The sequence below is a fragment of the Acomys minous genome (genome assembly GCF_964271855.1).
Source record: "Acomys minous genome assembly, chromosome: 7".
NCBI classification, from domain to species: Eukaryota; Metazoa; Chordata; class Mammalia; order Rodentia; family Muridae; genus Acomys; species Acomys minous.
The window spans coordinates 92,385,935-92,405,884 of NC_140488.1; the positions used below are offsets into that span (position 1 = coordinate 92,385,935).

General features: G+C 33.1%; 1 protein-coding gene across 4 annotated transcripts in view; it reads left to right on the plus strand.

Moving 5' to 3' along the window:
• Positions 1-19,950, plus strand: part of CFAP47 (cilia and flagella associated protein 47) — a 225,637-nt gene that overhangs the window by 191,025 nt on the left and 14,662 nt on the right. For all 4 annotated transcript variants that reach the window (XM_084788970.1, XM_084788971.1, XM_084788972.1 and 1 more), the window contains 5 exons: positions 4,777-4,936; positions 6,400-6,494; positions 9,132-9,287; positions 14,583-14,754; positions 15,237-15,398. In XM_084788970.1, the coding sequence (XP_084645096.1) occupies positions 4,777-4,936; positions 6,400-6,494; positions 9,132-9,287; positions 14,583-14,754; positions 15,237-15,398 (745 nt within the window). The remainder of the gene's footprint in view (positions 1-4,776; positions 4,937-6,399; positions 6,495-9,131; positions 9,288-14,582; positions 14,755-15,236; positions 15,399-19,950) is intronic.

Genomic DNA, 19,950 nt, shown 5'->3' on the forward strand with positions numbered 1-19,950 from the left:
AAAGTGTTCCCTATGCAATCAGGAGCAACTGAGTTCAAAATCCAGCACCCATGTAAAAGCCTAGCGTGGCAGTACACACCTGTGATCCTCACATTGGGGAGGTAGAGACAGGCAGAATCCAGGACTTTGGTGAGCACCTAGCCTAACCAAATTTATGAGCTCCCACTTCAATTAAGTACCTTGTACATGAAGTATGATGAGAAGTAACTAAGAAAAAAAATGCCTAATGTGGAAGTCTGATGTCCACTTACACAAATGCACACATATATATATCGCCACACATTTACTGACACCCAAACCTGTATATGCGGTGTATACACACACATACACACACACACACACACACACACATGCACGCACACACGCATGCACACACGCACACACACATATGATCTGGAGGATAATAAATGCTCTTGTAAGAAAGGAAAGTATTATATTCTCCAGAGTTAGACCTTTTCAAGAGAGGATGAAGATATAGCCAGATTAGAAGCTCAAATTTCTAGGTTATCTCTAATTTGCTACAACTCCATGGTGAGTTGTTGTAGTTTTGTTGTTGTTGAATTGAGAAAATTAAAATGTAGAAAAAAAGAATCAGAATCCGGTAAACTCGGTGAACTTCTTGTCTCTGACTTAAAGTCTTTCACTATCTCTTTAAAATAAATTACATTGAGTATAAGCACTAGTCCATAATAGTAGGAGTAGAAATGGCCATTAAAAAGTGAAAATATAGTACAGTAAGATGGGTCAGCAAAAAAAAGCACTTGTCAACAAACCTTCTGGACCAATGCATTTGTGAGGCAGGAACTATTGAGGACTTGCTTACCCTTTCTTGGCAGAGTTTGGCCATCGACTCTGCCTGCATCCAAGCTTGCCCTTTTTTTAGGCAGAATTCTGTCTGTGGTAGAAATGAGGACATTTTGCCCAGTGGCTTGTTTGCCACATTTGAAGCCATCTCCATAATGAGGTTCTTTGATGCTTATCATCTTCTTTGAGGTAGGCTGGGTGTTGCCAGGAGTTACCCTGTCTCATTCTCAATGAATCTTTAAAGTAATAAAACATTTTAAATGCCATATTCTGCATGTGTCTGGGTTTTTTTTAAGACTTTGTCTTTCTATACAGTCATATATATCTGTTGCACCTAAGATGTATATTTTTGTGATAAAAGTAGACTAGCAATTGACATGACCGTGACTTAATCTACTAACCTTTAATTTGTATAACTTATTTCTCCTAAACAGGTTGCTATAGCACTTCCAAAGCATTGGAAGTAAACCTTGTATTATAATTGAGTTATATGGGTACACTTATGTTGTAGTTTTTATGAGATATTTAAATGTACATTTTCATATACAAGCACTACTAAATAATTCCACTTGAACAATTCCAAGAAAATGGTGACATGATCCTGAAAAATATACTAATTTATGAATATAAAACCTTAGAGGGCAATGTAATACTATGTACATTTTGCATAATAATGGATTTAGGTTCTCTCATAGGGCCTATAATGCAGCCAGTTACTGGCTTTGGATCTAGTTTATATAAGACATGGGCTCTGTCTTGCAGAGTAGACTTTATATCTAATCAGAAACTGTTATCTATTCCAAGAAGATGTGGTCACTGTTGCCCCTATGGGCATACCTTGCCAGGGCAATTATTATCATTACTCACAGTATTCATAGTTGCATAGGACAAAGAAAGAAAACTATTGCATGTTTTCTCTCATACGTGGATAGGAGATTTGAAATTTTGGATTTCTGTGTTTAAATCATAGTACTCATAGAAATTGGGGAAACTAGAAAAGGACTGACTATAGAAAACAGATTTCAATAGAATGTGACTAGAACTTCATGATGTAAAGGAGGAAATAGGGATAATGGAACAGGAGCATTAAATGGGGCGAGGGATGGGAAAGCAGTATACAAGAGGAAGAAGTATCTTTTAAATTGCCATATGGAAATCTTATAGTTAGAAGCTTCTTAATAAGTGTGTGTGTGTGTGTGTGTGTGTGTGTGTGTGTGTGTGTGTGTGTAAATACTGCCTGCACTGTTAAAATTTCCCCTGAAGGCTGTGTTACCATTTCACCAACATCTCCACTTTGTTCAATTGGTGGGATTATTTTTTCAAAAGTTTATCTTATTATGAGTTTTTATTGCGGTAGTTCTTCTTGTTCAGGCAGCTTCTTGGGCCCTCATATGCACACATTACCTTAGGAGACAAGTATTCAACAGTCTTATGAGGAAAGTACCTTTACCCACTGAGTCATCTTAATGGCCCACAAACCAATAATCTTTGAAAATAGTTCTTTTTAGATAACAATCTTGATGTAAATATCGGTACCATAGAATATGTTCTTTATTGTTTGTATTAGAATGAATTACAAATAGATAAAATATGCAACTATGAAGAAACAAGTAAAAGCAAGAGTGATATTTCTATAAAAGTATACATACTTCATGGGATTAGTATTTAAGACATTCTGGATATACACTCATTTATATTACTCCTACATTACATTAGATAGGGATTTATAGACATAAAATAGTAATATAAAAATTTATTACTGTACTAAAAATCTTTGAGAGTCAAACTTAAAATATCAATAAAAAATTAATACAGTGATAAGCACCTTGCATACAGAGCCCTGGAGGCTATGTCACCATTCCACCAATATCTCCATTTTGTTCAATTGGTGGGATTATATTTTCAAAGGTTTGTCTTATAGTAATATGTTTTTAATGCCATAAAATGTGAGGCTTCTTGTGCCCTCACTTACATGGAACATATCCAATTCCCTTGAGTTGAGATTCAACAAGCCTCATTTGTAGCATGGTTTTTATTTAGATGGTCTTTAGTAAACCTCAAACTTTTCTAGTAATCTGAAAAGAAAGTATTTCAGGAGGTTTTCTAGCATCAGACTCTTATAACTAGGAGACAGAGCCTGCTGCCTGTTTTTTATTAAGTAATATTTGGATCTTCTTGCAGATGAAAGGATTTTATTGCCAGCAACCTGAAGACACGAAACAAAGATATGAACATATTTTGGTTTTAAATGTACAATAAGCACTGCTGGTGCAGTTTAGCAGCTTCCAAAATGAACAAACTGACTGAGACAGTTTACTGCCTGAACAGTCACCTAACGCTCTCTATAATGTTGGAGCCTCATCTTTGGTTTTCTGGCCCAATATCTCTGCCAGACTTATTCGCAAGCCAGGAGCTACTAAGGACTTGCTTACCCTGTCTTGGCAGAATGCGGCCTTTGACTCTGCCTGCATCTAAGCGTCCCAATTTTTGGCAGAATTCTGTTTGTGGCAGGAATGAGGACATTTTGCCCAGTGGCTAGCTTGCCACATTTGAGGCCAGCTCAATAAGGAGGCTCTTTGATGCTCATCGTCTTCTTTGAGGTCGGCTGGATGTTGTCAGGAGTTAATTTGTCTTGTTGTCAAGGAAATTTAGGATTATAAAAACATTTTTAAATGTCATATTCTTTAGGTCTCTGAGGCTTTTGAAGACCTTATTTAATTATTTTACCTCATATATCGAGAGAGTCATATCTATTTGTTAGACTTAGGATATATATTCTTGTGCTAAAATCTGACTTACTGCTCTACTTTGCTTATTGCTAATTTTGCACTAGCTTTAATGATACTCAAATTAATATTCCAATGGTTGTTGGTCTTCCATTCTTATCTTCAATTTCCTAATGTTTAGATGCCATGAGGACAATTCAGATACAACAAGAACTGCTCTTTTGAGTCTCAATATTATTATTGACATCAGGGTGGGACTCTGCCAGACTTTAACAATTTGTCATCAGTAGGCTAATTAGAAAGATGAGTACTGGTGAAAGTTACTAGAGAGTGGATTTATTCAATGTGGCACCACTGGAGGAAGAAAAAAAAATGATGAGGTCTAATGATCTCACAAGTCAGCCATAAGTCAAATTAGCATATTTAAATTCTTTAAATCTCTAAGATCTTTTTGGGGGTACTTTTAATTAAGTATACCTTAATTTGTATGTTGGATGATGTTTTTTGAGCACTGTATACTCAAATGTTGATTTTTATAACCAAAATTCTGGTTGCAGTACAGACATCGTCATTGTCACTATTATAAAGAATGTCTTCTCTAAAAAAAAAAAAAAAAAAAAAAGCACTGCTGTACCCTTTCTTCTATAAGTTGTTGCACACACTTGTCTATAAAATGTAGTAAGAGTTGGCAGAAACTCATGAGGATTTTTTTTGTTCTTTTATCACTCTATATAACCTTAGCCATCAATTTTAAGAATTACCAAGTTCAAAGCTTCTTCCAGAGAAACTTCTTGTTTCTTAATAAAATGGATCTTAGAATATAGTTCATGGATTTTAGGTGAAAGGTAGAGAATCATTTACAACTTACCAGAATGTGAGCTTTGTTCAGAAGGAGTTTTTGAAATATTACTGGCCAGTAAAAACATTAGGATATTATTTTCTGATATGAAAATTATAGGGTAAAATAAAAAAAAAGGATATGTGGCATTTATCTTTCTGGGTCTGCTTAATTCATTCAGTATAATATTTTCCAGTTCCACCAACTTACCTGCAAATTTCTTGGTTTCATTTATCTTCACAGGTGAATAGAAATCCATTGTGTATATGTACCACATTTTTATTATCCATTTATTATTTGAAGGACATTTCAGTTGTTCCCATTTCTTTCTGTTGCAAATAGAATATTAATTAACATGGTTGAGCAAGTATGTTATAATGTTTTGAAGTTGTTTTCCCTGTTTTACAGGAATCGTGGTGCCTCCTAATGGAAACTTAGATATCCCAGTGTTATTTATACCTACCGCTATGACATTATACAAAACAATAGTGATTGTTAAGATGAACAGAGCAAACAAAAGAAAATGGACTATTGACAATTTTGATGAGCTAAGTGAAGAGACTAAGAGGTAACAATTATCACATAAAAAGAAAGTAGTTTGTATTTTGACTGAACTTGATGTGATAGGTTTTTTTAATGTATGATATATATTCGACATAAAACTCAGTAAGATCTGAACTACTGCAGCTCTTATCTTATGTGCAGAAAAATAAAATACGTTTGTTGAAGTTCAGAGTAGTGAACAAGACAAGTATTACTTTTAACCAGTCAGGTGTGTACAAAGGGAAAGTCGTGACTGACTGCTACTTCAAGAAATAATAACTTGAGGGCAACCTGCATCAGCAGCTTGTCTGAGCAAATACAGAACTTGTAAGGGTGGCACTCACCAATTGACGAAATACTGATATAACCAGGGTGAATCATTTCTATGCCATTTCCATAATAAAGGTAACTCACATTGTTTGCTTAGCTGAGAGTTAAGCATACTTCAATAATCATACAAATTTTAAGTGTTTCCTCTGCTTTTACAGTTTAATTAGTCTAGAAACCTTATTTAAAATCAGAATCTTCTTTTATTGTATACTTTCATATTTCTTTTCCACATGTTTTTACTGTGGCTCAATTCTTATCCATTTACCACTTCCAGAGTGACAGTTAATTATATGTACACACATATGCAGCATCTCAGTGAAAAATTACAATGAAAGGATTCTTGTTAAAAACTTAATGAGAATTGTAGGATAGGTTTAAGGCAAAGCCCTTTTGAGTATGGTGTCCTACGAGGCAGTTACACAAGTCACATGCACAAGTGGTCTTCTGTACTGTGTTTCAAATTTTATTTTGCAAGAAAATTTCGTCTTCAAAAATGATCAGCAAACTTTTCTAAATTCATTTTTCTAATAGTAGATGAGATACATACTCTTATTAACTGGTATCACCTTAAGATAAAAGTTTGCATCCCTTTCTGAAGCTCCATAATTAATAAGATTTTGTATTTTGTGATTTTTCACTGTATAATTTAGGATATCACCTATATAAATTGTTTTACCTCCCAGTCACCATTTAGTTTTAGCAATAAATACAGATATACTCTTGGAAGGTAGATGACTAAAGCTCCTACACTTTAACTTACACTCCATGATGATTTATTTTTAAATAATTCCCTAAGACTTCCTTATACATGTTTATAACATCAACTGATTAAGAAAATATTTTCTAAGTTTGTCTGCCTAAATATAATTACAAATAAGTGTTACTAAAATAACTTCAGAGTAATAAAAATACATCATTTTTCTTTTTTCATAGTTATTTTTTGAGATTTAAATATAACTTAATCATTTCCTTTTTCTCATCAACATTTTCCCAAATACCTCAAATTTCTCTTTCATACTTATGGCCTCTTTTTCCATTAATTGTTGTTACATGCCTATATTATAGATATAGATATATAGTAATTATTTCTTTGATCTATATTGACAGTATTTCTGTTTTGTGTTAACTCTACATGTACATGTTTTAATTTCTATATAGGTATATTGGCACAGACCATGGGGAAACACAAACAATACATTGGATATACCCTATTATTGGACTTCCGCAGGCACCAGTCCCTAAAAGTTCTCCAGGTAAAATATATTTTACTCAAGAAAGAAAAGTCACAGAATTCTAAGAGACCGTAACCATTGTGTAACTTCATCTCTTTATGCAAATGCAAACAGATATGCTACAAGCAGCCTGTTCCTAAGGGTGCTATAACAGTACTTTCTTCCATACCAGTAGGGATGGTAAATCATGTCTTCAATACCTACCTTAAGAAATTTTGATGGAGTTTTCAGAGGCTTGAAATTCTGTTCTTTAATTCTCCATATCAATTATTGCAAATGAAATAATTACTTCTGGGCTGAGGCTATAACTTAATGGAAGAATGCTTCCTTGGCATGTGAAAAGGGCCTGGGCTCCATCTTCAGCAACAGAAGAAATAAAATATGACAATAAAGAGATAAGAAATGATTAGTCTTTACTGAACTTACATTACATCATCATACATTGAAATAGGAAGAAGTGGTAAATTTTTCTTGTACCAGAGCACTTCTCTAAATACACTAGTATTGGTTATTCAAAAAGGTCAAGAATGAATACTTCCTTGTTTTAACTGGAGAAAAAAAATCCACATACATAGAAGTACTTTTGCCATTTACAGGTCAATGTAACTTGTAGTTTTGCTTTTCAGTTTATGAACACCTACAGAAGTCATTTTGAACCTACTAAATTATCTTCAAAATGTTTAAGAGATGTGATAAAATGTATTTTATGTTAATTTTGTCTTTTCCATAGTGCTACATTTATTAAAATGTATAATACACTAGTAAGTGATCAACGCCCTGTACTAAAAACTAAATATTAAACTCTTGTCATTCTTATTGTGTCACTGCTTTGTTCTACCTACTATAGGCAGATTTTGTTTTCCCAGATTAAATATGTTAAGCAGAAATATTTTTCTTTTAAAAAGCCTGTGAGTACTTTTTAATGCATTTCCCTCAAAGAAAATCAAACATATTCCATATAGTTTTTCTGTGACTTGTATTTTTTGTAGTTACTTGATTTTTAAAAATTATGATGGTATGACTAGTATATGTCATATTAAGACAGGATAGCGGTAATCTAAATATTCCAAACTAACTTAGATATTTGTTATTGAATTGTTTTACAATCAGTCTATAATTGTGCTGGTAGTTATTTTTGTAGGAATCTTTTTCAGAGGTAAGTGTGCAAATTTTTCTGCACATATGTTATTGCTTTTGGGACAGTCTATTCTACATTATTTTCTTAAGAACATACCAGAGACAGCCCAGTGCTTTCTCTGTTCAACTACATTATTGTTAAGTCCTGCTATTCCTTTTTCTGTAATATTCACATTATTTTCAAACCCAGGACAATTTTGTTGTTCTGTGAGCTACCAATTCACTTTGTGACTTATGTGCTTACTGCTTATTGGGGGCAGATAATTAGAAAATATTTTCACTACTTGTTATAGTATAATGCAATAAGTACTGAATCCACTGTGGTGGATGGAGCATTAGCTTCTTAAAGCCCTACTAGTGAAGACCAGCTATAAAACACCAATTATAAATTGATCTCATTAGCTTCCAACTTAGTACCGCATGGTTGAGCTAGCTTCATTATAACCAGAAAAATGTGTACATTTTACCAACCATGGCACCCCTTTAGTTTGTCTCTCATTTTATATAGTTATTTTTATTTTACATATGATTTGTAAGATATATAAATGCTATTTTAAAATATAAAATTATACAATTTAAAATTAATTTTGTAATATCATAGCAATATAATGAATATTGTGAAAATTTGTTGACATCAGCTAACTTGGTAGATAATACCAGATTACTCAAGTCTAAACAAATAAAATATTCTTCTAACATTTTAAAATATAGGATCTAATTTTTCATTTATATTCATTGTATATGATCTCTGTGTAGTAGAAGTATAACAATACACTTGGGGAAATATTTGTGTATATATGAATTCCCATATACTTTGCTCAATAATATAGAGCTACTATCAAATATTGGTTGTTCTTTGTGTAATTATGCATACAAACATTGTGAATCTAATATCACTGACAACTTCTACACTTTATAGGGGTAAATATTGGCATGTGTAACTACTATAGAGAGATCATTAACGCTGTAAATTAACATTAATACCTCACATTTAAGATTAATATTAAGTCATTGTGTAGTCTTATGTACAACCACTAACATGTAATATTTTATAGATTTCAAATTTTAAATCTTTGTAAGTATGAATTTTAAAGTACATGTAAAAAGCCAGATAGAAGTACTTTATTGTTATAAGCCAGAAGTTATTGAACTTTTTTCATTATTTGAAGGCGTATACTCTACTGTTATTATAAAATTAGTTCATGTGTTCGGAATTGTCACTTGAGTTAGTGATATGACCATATCAGTTCCTGAAACAAATTCCTACATCCTAATATAGTCTCTAATCATCATGTGTGTGTGTGTGTGTGTGTACTGTATTACATATTCAACTTTTGGATACTATTTTTATCTACATGTTGATATTTATATATAATAGGTATATTACAAGAGGATGTGTGTCATATGCAATGCCAATTGAAATTATGTTCAGTGAAGTTTTATTTTCATAAAAATTTATTTTATCTAAATAATAATAATGATACCTAACAACTGAACTAACTAAAACCTTTTCTCCTACAGTTGTTATAAAATGTCAGGCCAATAAACGGGTAGAAGAAAAAGTGGAAGTGACAATGACTGGTAATTTTTTTGGCCCACATCCATCGCGGGAGTTGATAGACATTTCAGTGTTTCCAAAAAGAAATTCACTTGACAGTATTTATGAAGATGTTGATGGTAAGAGAATTATAGTCAAAGCTATAAGAGTTAATTATAGTAAATAAAATTCATTTGCTTTAAAATGTAGGTTGCTGATAGCTCAGTAATAAATATCTATTTACTTCTTATTTAATTTAATAACGAAGTTAATACCTAAGAACTCTGGTAATGTGTTGTCTTTACACAACAGTTATCTCAGTAGTGATAGTAGTTATGGTTACTACACGATTTACATGACATGAATTGTAAACCTCTCAGCATTGTTAAAAGAAACACTTCAGTAAATCTAGTTTCTAATTGAACTCAAATTTAACATCTTTCCCTATTTTCATGTCCAGTGCCCTACAGTGTACAGAAGCAGAAATCAGATCCACTAGATGTAGAGTTACTAGTGGTTGTGAGCCGCAGGGTGGTGCTGGGAATCAAACATTTATCCTCTGCAAGCAACAAACACTACTAACTCCTGAACCCTATTTGTTCAAAACTCAAAGGCTGTTGTTTCTTTTTAAAATATGTGTTAGTTTTTGAGACTTATTTGTTGGTTTATATGTCATACTTGTCTTAGACCTAGGGGAGGGGAATAGGGTGAAAGAGGGAGGGAGGATACAACTGATGGGATAACGATTGAGTTGTAATCTGAATACATTAATAAAATTAAAAAAATAAATTTAGCTTGTAATCTGAGATATGTCCTAAGTTATCAATGATCTTTTCATGACCCTACGTTAGCCTCAGCCTTTCATCCTTTGCTCTGTTCCTCATCATTTCATTTCCTCTGATCACTACACTCTATCAACGCTCTGCTCCTATCCAATCGAATACTTCGAAAGATTGGTGTCTTTCTTCCCAAGTCCTAAAAGAATGGCCGTATTTGTATGTTTTACTTGTCAGTAACACGTAACAGTTGAACAGTTTGAAGGTGTTTCCTCATCATTTACTTAGTTCACTGGCTGTATTTTCTCCATCCTTGTTGTTTGTCCTTTACCCTCTGACAACACTATACTTTTCTGTGTACAGCTCATGTTCTGCGTACTTCAAGACATACGTGTGTTTGTGTATTTCTTTGGCATTAAAGCCATGAGGTTAGACTTGTACTCTACACTGTGACATCTAGTCAGATAGTTTTGGTTTTCCCGTTGTCTTAGTCAGTGTTTTATTGCTGTGAAGAGGTACTGTGGCCGAAGAAACTCTTATTGTTAATAAGTGTTTAATTTGAGCTTGCTTACAGTTTCAGAGATTTAATCCATCCTCATCACATCAGGGAGCATAGTGGCATAGCAGGCATGGTTCTGAAGAAGTAGCGGGAATTCTACATTTGAATCTGTAGGCAGCAGTAAGTCAGATACTCTGTGCTTGGAATGGGGTTTTAGAAGCCTCAAAGCCTACCACAGGTGACAAGCTTTCTCCAATAAGGCCGTACCTCCTACTCCGTTCAAAGACCTTCACTTCCTGGTAACCAGTATTGAACCCTATGAATCTATGGGGCCATTCTTACTCAAACTACCACACCTAAGTAGGAGAGCCCTCTAGAACATTATGTTCTTCCCTGTGAACTTAGTTTCTTTTGCTAAAATATGAACATAATAAGGTACTATTTTTTGATAAATTTGAGGATTAAATAGATAACTACATGTGGAATCCCCATACACGGTTGTCCATGTATATTCCACAAAGTAAATATTTCCATCATTATCACTTCAGGCTGACAAGTGAAAACAGTTCCATCAACCACAGTGGAATTTCTCAAAATTACATAAAGGAGTCAAAATATGAAAACATGTATTGATAAATATTGGCTAAAGTTTAAATTTGATGTTAATCATTTTTCGTTTGTTCTTGAAAACCCCAAATCCTCCCATATCCTACATGGTCTATCTCTTTCCTATATTGCTGGCCTCGTATTTGGACAATCTGCCTATATTCTGCCTCTTCTCTAAGGCATAAATATTTCTTTAAAAGAGCCAATCTGGTTTTTCCTATATACAATTCCTGGATACTCCAATGAATAGAGGCCATTTTATACCTACATACATTTACCTAACCCTCACTCAGGATCCAATTTTAGTGTAGTGGTCTCCTCCGTGAGGAGGATCAAGTCCCTAGTTATTGAGTCCCTAGAACTGTGTTTTCTTAGCCTTTTTAATTCTTTGTGGAAACAGTTATTACCAAGTACTGGTTATAATATTAACAATTAATTGTCAGTTCCTTCCTACCAGTTACAAACTCTATGAAGACTTTTGTTTCAATCATTTCTATTTTTCTTACTTTAAAGAATTGCTCCAGTTCTTCTCCTATCTTCCTTTTTCCTTAGCTAATAAGTACACATGTATTCAGTAACATTCATTTATGAATGAAATTATAGCTCTCAAACTGGGCGAATTTTATGTATTAGTTAAATTTTTTATTTATATGTAGGAATTTTTATTTCTATGTATGCATGTGCAGTGTGTACATGCTTTATGACTGTATGAGCTGGGACATGGTACTAGATCCCCTGCAACTGGAGTTTGGGGTGGTTATAAGCCACTCCATTGGCTCTAGGTAGCAAATCCAGGGCCTTTGAAACACTAAGTCATTTTGCTAGCTCCCTGGTTGATAAAAGGATGGTAAAAGTTTCTGCAAATAAGGATAGCTGATCATTCCCTGGTTCCAGTCCCATAAAAAGGAGGTTCTCAACCTTTGGGTTGTGTCCCTTTTGGGAATCAAACGACCCTTTCACATGGGGTTTCCTAAGATTATCAGGAAACAGATATTTACAGTACTGTTCAGAATAGTAGCAAAATTACAATTAAGAAGTAGCAATGAAAGTAATTTTATGGTTGGGGTCACCACAACCCGAAGGACTTTATTAAAGAGTTGCAGCATTAGGAAGGTTGAGAATCATTGCAATAAAGCTTTTGGAAAAGTCAAAACAGGAGCATACCCTAACTACAAATAATATACTTTTAAAAATTCACTAGCAAAGAGTTTAGGTCAGTGTTAAAGAGCCATGAATACAGTTTCCACCACTGAAAATTTTCCGGTTTTTTGTTTGAATGAAATAAAAATATCATATCTCGTATAAAACAGTAGCATATTTAAATGCCATTTTTTTCTGGATTGGTTATATCCTCTTTTTGGTGGATTTGCTTGGTATTTTAGTTTGGAAAGAATGATAAAATTAACACGTTTGTCTAAAATATATTTCATTTATAATAGTCTAAGGTTTACTCACATTTTTTCTTTTATTGAAAATATATTATTTTCTCACATAATATATCCTGATTATGGCTTCCTCTGCTTCTTTTAAAAATTTTTATTATGTTTCTTTTTTAATGTATACATTTTTATTATTACATGAGTAAAATAAACTACATACAGCAGGAAGAACCACGAGACAATCAGGAATTAAAGAAATGTTACATTATAGTGATTTGGCCATTTGCGTTTGTCAAACTTGAAGTAAATATCTTTCCTATCTTGTTGGGTCTAAATTTCTCAATATAGATTATCTATCATATCTCATCTCTATTAACTTAAAACATCTATCTTGATCTAAAAACCTCTTAACCCCTAACCTACTAAGCTTAATTGAAAGACTAAACTATCTGGTCTTCAAATCCATCAGAGACTTGAGAAGGGATAAAACTTAAATACCTGAGTGAACCCAGAGTGCAGGTTAGCAGCTTGGTTGGTTATATCTTCTTGTGTGGAATTTTTAGATTCAATTCTCAGAGAAAATAGAAAAGTATATGTATACACAATGGTTTTTCTCTAACAAAAATGGCTAGTGGGAGATGTCATTGTATAGATGGCTCAGTAATTAAGAGAGCTTCCAGCCCTTCCAGAAGACCAGATTTGTTCTATACTCTATGGGCAGACACAACACAGAACACACACACACACACACACACACACACACACACACACACACACACACACGAAACCCACCACCGCAAAGCACACACAAATAAAGTGATCAGTAGGAATAGAAATATTTAAGTATATCAAAAGAATTAAAAGCAGCAATTTATGATCTCATGCTTATTTTCCTGAGGGAAAAGAAAAAAATGGAGCTCTTATGATATTATAAGGCAGATTGTTACACAATAAGTTTTGTGACTACGAATTAAATTTAACACGAACTTTACATATTGGCTCTTATCCAGCCTTCAATAGCAGAAATTAATATTAAATACTTTAAAAAAAAAAAAGAGGTGTTATGGCTGGAGATATGGCTCAGCTGATAAGAGCACTTGTTCTTGAAATTCTAGTTCCAGGGGATCTGATGCCTTCTTCTGACCTCCAGGCGAGTCAAGCATATACATGGTGCATATACATGTAGACAGACAAAATACTGACACATGAAACAAATAAATTATCTTTATATTAACCAAGACAAATATAAATTGGTTCCACTGTGAGCAAAGTCAAATCATACTTGTCTGAACTGTGGTCTTTATAAGACAAATTTCTAGATTTGTAGTTTGAACCTCAGAGCAAAATATAGAGTAATTTAGTGTACATTTATACCTCTTTTATGCATGTTACTTCTGGACTTAAGATTTTCCATATTTAGTATACCATACCATTAATTTATTTTGGTAACATACTGTATCAAGACATTACTTTTGTCTTATTGTCTAAAACATTCCAAGATTAAAACTTAGAGATTTCCTGTAGCTGATGGACAGATGATTATCCAAGTGCAGAGGCGGAAGACTGCCACTGAACCTCTGACAAGCACTCCAGTGCCCACAATTTGATCACTGCCCTTTGGCAAGACAGCCTTGTAGAGGAAGGAGATGTAGGCTATCCTGATGAGACCTGATTGGCTGTGGTCAGACAATGGGGTAGGAGCCCCATCCCAGTCAGAGGTCTTAGAGAGGGGAGTAGGGCAGAAAAGGGAAGGAGGGTGGAAATGGGAAGATAAGAGCAAGGGGATAACAATCAGGATGTAATATGTGAATATATTATAATAAATAAAATATAAATTGCACATATTTAGCACATATCACACATGTGTAAAAGCATTTCTTATTCATAGTTAATGTTGACTGTCAATTTTTGCTTAGTTTTTCATTTTTCATTAGTTTGAATTGTAAATAAAGATGTTGAGAAAGGGATCGTATATTTTAATACTTCATATATTTCACTTTAACAAAATTACTTATAATATTATATAGCTGATATTGTAGTGAACATTATGAAGAGAAATGTTCCTTTTTCTCTTTCTCTAAAAACCTGTTCAGAAATAATGTTGACACATTAAGTGATGTTCAGTTTATGTGTAAGGAGGTAAACTGATATATGCTTTCATTTTCATTTTACTAGTAACTCCTAAAAGACGTGAATTTGAATATGAAATAGAATTTGAATCTGAAGAATTGAAGTCTAACCTGGATTCCTCTGTATCTTTATATTTGTATAGAAAAAATGTTAACGTAAAACGTGAAATAATTTCATTGACTTTCAATATGATATTTACACCAAAAAAGCCATTCAGGTAAACATTAAATATAGTATTGTTACTCTTTTTAAATTTAATATGGTCTTTTTTCTGCTGCCTGTCAATATTTGGATTACATTATTTGTTTGATTTTATCAAAAACTATTTGGAGCTATATCATTACTAGCCAATGAGCTATAAAAAGGACTCTAATGAAAAAAACATATATTTCATTGGACCCATTTGTCAGAATGTATCTATAACTTACTAAGTACACTGATAACTTATATTGGTTGCAGAAAATATGTAGTCAATTTTGAAACAATTAGGGTGTTTTCAAAGCTAACCACAAAATGATTATCTCAAATGATACAATGATGCCATGAATACTAAAATTATTCCTAAAATAAAAATAACAGTTACCTAGAGTTTTTTTTAAATGAAATGTCCCAAATTTTTTTGCTTTTGGATATTTAATTGATATATTAAGTCTCTTTCCATGTCTTCTTGTTTTTTTTTAATCTCTTTTTGTATTCAAGGACTCATATCACATTGAAAGTTGAGTGTATAACACATGGAATCTGGAAGTTTCCTGTAACTTTGATTGCTACTGAGCCCGATGTGGAAGATGTCATTAATATCCAAGGAACAGGTTTACTCCAGACAGCTGTCACGGAATTTCGACTGACAAGTGAAACAAGGTATGAACTATCTAGAATATTTTTCTCACTGTTCTTATGAAGATAATTAATGCTGAAGTGTGGAATGGAATTTAATGTGAACAAAACATGAAGCTTTCTCTCATATTTTTTGAATTGCTTTTGTTTGATTCATATGAAATCTGAAAAATACACCTTATAAATTCATTTTTGATGTTATTATAACTTGTTAAAATATTGAGGTGTTAAATATAAATCAATAAAATAGAAGAAGCTGAGGTCAAGTATCTATTATTAGAGCTCATTGGTTGATGATAGGACTTACTCTTTCCATTTCTCTTACTTTCTGTACAGTGGTTTTTCTTATCTGGATTCCAGGGATGTGCACATATTTTGAGAGCATTGTACCACTAAGCGATAATCAAGTCCAATTCTATAAACTTATAAAAGAGAAGTCTTGACTTTACTAGATATAATTTTATATTTATCTTTTATTTCATTTCTGCTTCTCTTTTATTTTTTCTTACTTTGTATTTGTACTGAAAGTATATAAATTTCAAAAATCTTTAAAGAACTTATGAGGATGGTAGTCTATTACGCCTAGCCATATCTTTCCCATTTTCTTGCTTGTATTTCTTCCTGAAGTTATTGTCCACTTTTATCTGTATTTTTGTTCAGAACGTATGCCTTAGCATTTTTGTAAGGATAACCATGCTGATAAAACATTTTCATGGCTTTCCTTATTATGAGATTATTTTTATTTTCCCTTCAACAACAAAGGATAAATTTGCTCAATATAGAATTTGTTGTTCAGAGTTCTTTTTCTTTCAGTAATTGTGTCCAGCTGTAGTGGCCTCTGAGAAGAAAACTGCTATTTGATTTGTTCCCCTAAGAGTAACATTTCATTTTTCTCTAGTCTCTTTCAAGGTGTTTTACTCCACTTTAGATTTCAGAAAACTACTTGTGATATGTTGTGCCATGTAATGTCTATTATATATGCTGTTACTGTTAGACCAAATTCCACGAGGAAAGGCATTGAGAATCTCTCATTTCGTGTCCAGCATCTAAAAGATATTTACTAAATATACTCTTTAAAGAGAAACGTGTCCAAGTTCTTTGATTTCTATGATAAGACAAAAGCTAATCATATCTTTCCATGGTGGTTACTAAATATGAATTTACCTTGAAATACTCTGTTAGTCAAAAAAGAAACTGAATGTGCATATTAGAGTTCTGAAGAATGCTAGCAGATATAATTATTTACCACTTGTATTCTGGGATTTCATAAAACATTTTAAACTTCTCTATTAATTATTTTATAAATACAGGATTCAGAAACACTTTCACCTTACTTTTCCAACCCCCAGGACAATGCTAACATAGTTATTTTTAAACTCTATTTGCTTATTTGGAGTTTTAGAGATGAGGCTTGCTATGAAGTATTGGCTGGCCTAGAACTTGCTATGTGAAGACTATGCAGGCCTTGAACCTTAGTCATCTGACTGCCTCAGCATCTTGAGTGCTGAAATTACAGATATTCAGCAGTATACCAGACCTCTTTTTTTTTAAGTTAGCATCCAAAATAATGGCATTCATTATAGCATTTTCATGTATATGTATCTCTCCGCTTTGTTCTAATTTGCACTTCTCCTTCTCCAACACTTTTCTAAATACTGTAGCAATGTATATGATTATTTATTGCATAAAACTTTTACATCAATATATTTAGAATATGACTGTCCAGTTAAACATAGTTATAGCCGTGATTAGAGATCTAAAATTCCAGTAATTTAAACATTTCTTACTTACTAGTCTGTAGCATGCCTACTTTCATAAGGTTTAATATAGTTCTTCTGCCCTCAGGACTAAAAAATGGGATTCTATTTCTTTGGTAGGTAGCTTATGTCAATGGCATACTTATTTACAGAGAAAGTTGTATCATAGTCTAGAAATCAATCTCTTTTCATATTCCTCTATATTTAAATGAGCTATGTAATACATGGACTTTTTTCATCGCCTTTTGAAGTAGAGATGTTTTAAATGATCCCTATCACAAATTCATTCCATTTGTGAGTACTGTAGAGATGAAAGATATGTTCCTTCAAACATGAAAATGAGAATTTATTTTACAACTTCTAGGAATACATCCATGTATTTTATATTTGTATTTATGTGTGTGTGCATGTGTGCGTACACGCCTGCATGCTTGTGTGTCACAGAGGATATGGAGGTCAAAAAGCAACTAGCTTCTTTCTTCTCATCATATAGGTTCCAAGAAGTGAACTGAAGCTTTCAGCCTTGCTGGCGAGCACCCATAGGCACTGGAAAACATTGCCAGCCCTATATTATATTCTTAACTAACTACTCTGTAATATCCTGTGCATTCATGCTAACTAAAAAATATGCGCTAAATCATTTGAATAGAAAGTAACGCAAATTCCTTCATAAGCTCTTTCACTTTGACAGATGCAAATAAATAATGCAATCATTTGTTAAAAGAGCCAATCAAAAGAAAACTCAAAATTTTGTATGATGCAAAAGAAAAGTCTGGATGATATCTCATCATGAATTTTTTTTCATTAGCCTACATTGTCTCAAGTTAATAAGAAACTTTCTTCCTGTAATTAATTGGAGACAGAAACAAAAAACTGTATTTACTGTCACAAAGGGAGAAAAAGAATATATTGTCTTCTGATGAATATCTAGTTTAAGTCAAATGCATTATTTCTTTTCACATTGTTATGAGAAAAATCCTAATTTTAGTCAACACTAACTATACAATTTTAATAACTTAAAGATATGTATACTTAACCTACTATCTCTTATGACAAAAGATCAAGATTACTTGTGTAATCTATAATGTTTAATAATATTATAAAGGAAAAGAATGAAAAGTAATTCATTTCCAATATATAGTGTAAATAGTATAACTCTGTCAAACAGTTCAACCTAGGACCACTTACGTGATTATTCTTGATCACTGTAGTTTCTTTAGTCCATTTCCCCTAAAACCACAATAACAGCAATAATAAATATGTAGTACATATCTACCAAATATTTAGACTATATGAAAGTATTTAATTTTAATGACACTATAAAATTTATATCATTGTATCTACTTCACCTAAATATACATGTACCTACATACACAAAAACATATGCACATTTTACATGCATATGTGCATGCATGTGTGTGTGTTCAATTTTTTTTGGTCTTTCGAGACAGGGTTTCTCTGTGTAATATTGGCTGTCCTGTACTCATTTTGTAGACTAGGCTGGCCTCAAACTCAGTGATCCACCTGCCTCTGCCTCCCTGAGTGCTGGAATTAAAGGCAAGAACCACCATGCCCATCCTATGCTCAATATTTTGTATTAAATCTTAAGTTACCAGAATTAGCAGTGCTTGCTAACTAGGATTCCTCTTTAAGTAAGATGCCTCGGGTCCTGCTTATTACATTCTGACCATATCTCAACAGAGAAATACTTTTTCATGTCCTTACATCTATTTGATGTCTTACAAACCTCAGATTTGGGTAATTCCAAATTTTAGTAGCATAATAAACATGGTAGATATTTCAAATATATTTGAATAACCAAATCTCTCAGAACACTACTAAACAATCCAGCGTTTTGGATTTTGTTGATGTTTTGTTTTATTTTTAAGACATATCCAGCATTAGCTGTCTTGAGTGTAACCAAAATAAGTATCACTAAAGAATGCCATATACAGGAATAGGGTTTTGTTTCTCACTGATAGAAACTGAACCTAGAGCCTCACACGTACTATTCAAGTACTCTAGATCTTTTTTGTAATGTATTTTGAGAAAGTTTTGCTAAGCTAGACAAACTTTAAGCTTGCACTCCTTTTGCATCAGCCATCCTGGTAGTACAGGGCCATACCACACACAATAACTCTTAACTATTGAAACAGAGAACTTCTGTATTCATTTTGGTTCATCACTTGTGCCTCGTGAACAAAGGAATACATGCATAAGAGTATAAGTCAATAAAGCACTTAAAAACCTTCGAGAAGCCACACATTCTGAAAAGTGGGACAGTTGGGACGAGGTAGCAATGATCTTATTGTAGAGGTATTTAGAAGTTTACAAGTTTGAAGGGGTCACATTGTTAAAGCATTTCCAATAGAGAGCAAGAAAATGAGATTTGAAGTGAGATCCAATAGCATCAATGTCCTTTGAGACATAGTTGAAAATACATGAATGGTGCATGGGTACTGTAGTCAGCAACTGCTCTCTATGGCCACTTCTATATTGAAGCTGATATCAGTACATTGTCTTTCCCCAACTTTTTGTTATAATTATGAACTACATTGTAGGCTGGAAAGGGTAGCATATGCCTTTAATCCCAGTACTTGGGGAGGCAGAGGCAGGTGAATCTCTGAGTTCAAGATGAACCTGGTCTACAGAGTGAGTTTCACGACAGCCAGGGCTACCCAGAGAAACCACATCTCCAAATACATATATATTGAGTGAAAGTAAGAAAGAATAAAATTCTTTGTAGTAACATTCCATCAGTGTCTAGTCCGTTATTCTTTCATGTATCACAACTTGCATGGTTCTAATGATTCCAGTAG